A 4,850-nucleotide genomic window follows, 5' to 3' on the forward strand; every position below is an offset into this window, starting at 1 on the left:
CGTTCTCCACATGCTTCACAGAATCTTCAAATTTCTGTTCACCGGCACGAGGGAAACAGTGAAGCAGCCTCTCATCACCAGCCATCTAGGCTACAGCAACACCATCTATACAGGCACCAATGGAAAAATCATGAGAAGACTCCCCAACTATCCAGAAGGCTGAAGCCAGACTGATCCTGAACCGACCCAGAAGGACTCACATCTCCCAGCACCTGAGAGACCTCCACTCTTTCCCCAACCAGAAGAGATGCCATTTCCAGATTCTGACCCACGCCTACAAAACCCTACATGACCAAGGACACACATAGATGAACCACAGCCTGAACTTCCACTATCCACCCAGAAACCCATGCTCTGCTCACCTCGCTGTCTCACAGACATCACATACCCGGTGCTGCCTCACCGAAGGGTGATCTTTCTTCTACCTCACTGCCAAATCCTGGAACACCCTTACCTTCCACCTTGGAACATCTACCTCTTTAGCAGACTTCTGGAAAGGGACTCAAGACCTGCCTCTTTGACTGAGACCTACAACCCAGGGCTCGGATACCTTCACATGTGATTAGCTGCTCTATATTAATACAGTTTGATTGATTGATTGAAGCGGACACCGGTTGTCCGCCATCCTTTTTGTTTACATATTTCACAGTTTTTCATCCATATGTTTGTTCTGTGGGTTGTATGTTTTCTCATATATTTATTGGTCTCTGTGTGTCAATCTCTTTGGGCCTCCACCCTGCAATCGATCGTATCTGCCACAGTTATCTCAAGACTAGACTATGGCAATGCCTTATATCTCGGCCTGTCACAGAAGCTGTTGAGGAAGCTGCAGGTGGTACAGAATGATGCAGCTAGGCTGATTTACTCCGTGCCCAGAAATTTGCACGCAACCCCTCTGCTCCAGAAGCTGCACTGGCTACCTGTGAAATTCAGAGTTCAGTTTAAGTGTCTCTGTGTGGCCCATAAAGCACTCTTTGGGAAAGCCCCAGAGTACATTAAGCAACGTCTGAAGAGATATGTTCCTGGTAGATCCCTGCGCTCAGGTAAAACTTCCAATCTGATCCAACCCAGATTTAAACTAAAAACCAGAGGGGGCAGGGCCCTGTCCGTGATTCTACCGCAACTGTGGAATAAGCTTCCGGCCACTCTGAAGGAAGAATCACAGCTACTACCCTTCAGGAAAAAACTGAAAACTCACCTATTCAGAAAGGCAATGACTCCGGCTTAAATGGGGGACAGCTGAGGGCTTGGGGTAACTGTTATGCTATGTTCTTCTGTTAAGCGCTTAGAGACGGGCGGTGATAGGCGCTATACAAATAATCTATAACATAACATAACATTTATTGTCAGATGTGGGTACCAGGCTTTCCCTGCCTTGTTCTGGTATAGCTCTAACAGTTGACCATTCATTGCCTTCTTTCAAGCTCCAACCCTTAATTTACCCAATATGACCACTCATCTCAAGCTCACTCATCCTCTCTCTTCCCGACAATTTTCCTCTTCACTCATTCCTAGCAGATTCCTAGCTTTGAGTATTTTTCCATTATGGGAAAGTAATTCTATTTACAAGGATCCTTTGCCATTCGACTCTCTCGTTATATGAATCTCTTTCACACTACCTAATAGAAGTATACAGTTTGATACAGCTACTCGAAAAATAATACACTAGGGGGCAGATTTACACGCCACTTGCGCTTCATTTACGCCACTGTTGTGTCACTTTTGTGACACTGCGGTGGCGCAAAAGATGCGCCATGGTGCGGGTCATTTACAATGTGACGCAGCTCCCAGATGCGTCACGTTGTAAAGCCCTGCGCCAGATGGAGGCATTCCATCGCAGGGGGGGGCGTACCGGCTCAGGAACGCCTCCCAAAAGTGCCTGAGTGAAATCTACAAGATTTCACTCAGTCACTTTTGGGGCCATGCTGCGTCCAAACCCTGCGCCTTCTTGAAGCAGGCGTAAGGATTGACGCAGCATTGTGGAGATAGGGTCCCCCAGAGCATTGCTGGAGCTGCGTCGCGCTTGTGACGCAACTCCAGCAATGCGCGGCTTTTACAGCACAGATGCGTGATGCATCCATGCCGTTTTTGCCCCATGGTGCGCCGCATTGTAAATGCGGTGTATCCAGGGTGGTGCAGCTGCAGCGTACAATAAACAAACCAAGCCTCCAGCAGCTTGGGAATTCCCCCTGCTTCTGATTTGATTTGTACTAGAACTCCTGAAAGTCCTGAAAGAACTGCCAGTTCTTAGTGACGTCTTATGTCCAACCTTACGTCAAACTCGGCACCTTCCAGGTATAAATATACCAACATCTGCCTTAAGCAACACATGGTGGTTTGGAGCAGATCGGCTATCTACTTGCCCGACTCCCTGCTGATGCGAATGCCGAAGGAAGCCGACCCTCCCTGCTGACGCACTGAGAGAGACGCTGTCTTTTCTCCTGCCGAGAAATCCAGCTCCAGTGTTTCCCAGATACCCTCGCGGGTTACTGGGAGATCGAGTCCTGAGAGAGAGATACAAGACCTCCTTCATTCTATACCCAAGGTGCGGAGCTGATTAGACCCACAGAGAATTCTTGAATCAGATTCTTGGCAAAAACTGTAACTCATCTACTCCTTCCCTGTACTAGGTTTAGGTTAGGTACACTGGGGTAGGCCTATCTTAGAAACACCAGTTGAGTACGTTTAGTCATTATTTTATCATTGTATGTATTTTAGCCATTTTAAGTATCTTATGGCTTAGAAACCATATAAATGCTTATAAACCATATAAATGCTTTTACAGTATTATTTCATAATACTCCTTTTACTGTACGCACTTTACTTTATGACAAGTATTGCAATTGTGGCAATTCATTTCTCTTGCAAGAGAAAGAAGACTGCTCAATAAATAACCCTTTTATTGAAAACGCCTGTCTCTATTTCTCTGCATCTCTGGTGAAACGAAGCATGCATGATTGACTGAGTAAAATAGCTATCTATTGTTTCCGCGACTCTGGAGATATAAAGTTGTCATGTGACATGGTTGTCAGAAGCTAATCCCTTCTTGTCTATTCAGGAAAGCTAAACGCCTTCTTGTTTACTCGAGAAAGTTTCTAGTGACCTCTGAGCTAGCTGGCACACACAATTAAGTCTAACATATTCAATAGAGACCTAGTCGACCTCAGTCCTACGTCTAAACTATCGTTTATGTTATTCCAATGTGCTGAGCCTATTGGGAATATAGGAACTACACTACACTGGTGCACCCCTGCTGATATGCAGGGATGCGCCAGGTATTGTAAATCTGCCCCATGGTCTGCGCTTTTGGTTTAACTACACACAACAGGGAAGCTGCCACTGAATGTGCAGTCTGCATTGTTTCACAGTGTTTGCATATTAGTGAATGATGCATTATATGCACATCTAATTTCCATTGGGGTAATTTGTATGCATGAAATAAATACTGCATGGAAATTACACAAACAAATATAGGATCTTCATCATATAAACATATATTTCTCTCCTGTCAGGTCCCTTCCTCTGGAGAAATGAAAGGTGGCAACCAGACCTCAGTGACAGAATTCATCCTCCTTGGTCTCACCGAAGACCCAGAGCTGCAGTTCCCATTGTTTGTCTTATTCCTTCTTATCTACATCATTACAGTGGTTTGCAATGTCAGTATAATGGCACTGATCAGGATCTCTCCACGCCTTCACACGCCCATGTACTTTCTGCTTAGTAACTTGTCCTTTGTAGACCTTTGTTACTCCTCTGTCATCACACCCAAAATGCTGGACACCTTTCTGGTGAAGGAAACAATTTCACTTTCAGGATGTGTGACACAGTTTTTTTTCTTTGCCTGGATGGCAACTGCAGAGATTTTTCTCCATACAGTGATGTCCTATGATCGATATGTGGCTATATGTAAACCATTGCTTTACACTACAATTATGACCAAGCAAGTTTGTACATACAGTGTAGTTATTGTTTGTTTAGTAACCTTTGTGCAATCTCTGATTCAAAGCATGTGTATCCTAAGGTTGTCTTTTTGTGGCTCTAATGAAATAACTCATTTCTTCTGTGATGTGATTCCACTGTTAAAACTTGCATGCTCTGACACAACACTTAATGTGGCCCTGCTGCTTTATGAGGGTGGCTGCATTATAGGACTGGCAGTGGTGCTTATTATTATATCCTATATATGCATCATTTGCAACATCTTGAGGATCAGTTCATCTGAAGGTAGATGGAGGACGTTCTCTACCTGTTCATCCCACTTTGCCTCTGTCACTCTATTTTTTGGAACTCTCACATTCATGTACATCAGACCCAGCTCAAAATATTTCATAGGGCAGGACCATGTGGCCTCTGTGTTCTATACAGTAGTAATTCCAATGGTAAACCCCCTGATCTATAGTCTGAGGAACAAGGACGTTAAAGATGCCCTGAGAAAAGTAATGAACAGAATATCTTTGCATGGAGAAATGCGCTGAAAGAGTAATACCTTTTGACTTAAACGCAAACACAAATGAACACACCACACACCATATATCTCAAACAACTAAGACTTCAAAAATTAATAAGGATGTAACGCTGTGTATGTCAGGTAGTTACAAAGTTTGAAGAAAAAAATCCTGCAGCCACACTACCATAAGTGCACATGTGCATGCAAATAAGGGCTTGAATGCACATATGTCTGTGTGAATGTGTTTGTATTTGCCTTCAGTGTGTCCGATGTGTACGTACACATAGTGGGGCTGATTCACACAGGCAGACAAATGCTTTTGTGTAAGTTTACAATTGCTTGGTATTTACCGAGGGTCTTACAAGTGGTATCTTTCCAATTGCGCACTCTCGACACATATAAA

The 4,850-nt window shown here is 44.2% G+C and overlaps 1 protein-coding gene across 1 annotated transcript; it reads left to right on the plus strand.

The window, feature by feature from the left end:
• The first annotated feature begins 3,530 nt into the window (after positions 1-3,530).
• On the plus strand, positions 3,531-4,475 carry LOC147672013 (olfactory receptor 5J3-like). Its single transcript, XM_086948054.1, has one exon. It carries the CDS (start codon positions 3,531-3,533, stop codon positions 4,473-4,475), a length of 945 nt encoding a protein of 314 aa, XP_086804180.1.
• Positions 4,476-4,850: the final 375 nt, after the last annotated feature.

This window comes from Lissotriton vulgaris, unplaced genomic scaffold, assembly GCF_964263255.1.
Source record: "Lissotriton vulgaris unplaced genomic scaffold, aLisVul1.2 SCAFFOLD_4236, whole genome shotgun sequence".
Classification (NCBI taxonomy): Eukaryota; Metazoa; Chordata; class Amphibia; order Caudata; family Salamandridae; genus Lissotriton; species Lissotriton vulgaris.

Excerpts from the sequence above, each read along its gene's own strand:
- LOC147672013 (XM_086948054.1), top strand. The coding sequence starts at position 3,531 with ATGAAAGGTGGCAACCAGACCTCAGTGACAGAATTCATCCTCCTTGGT.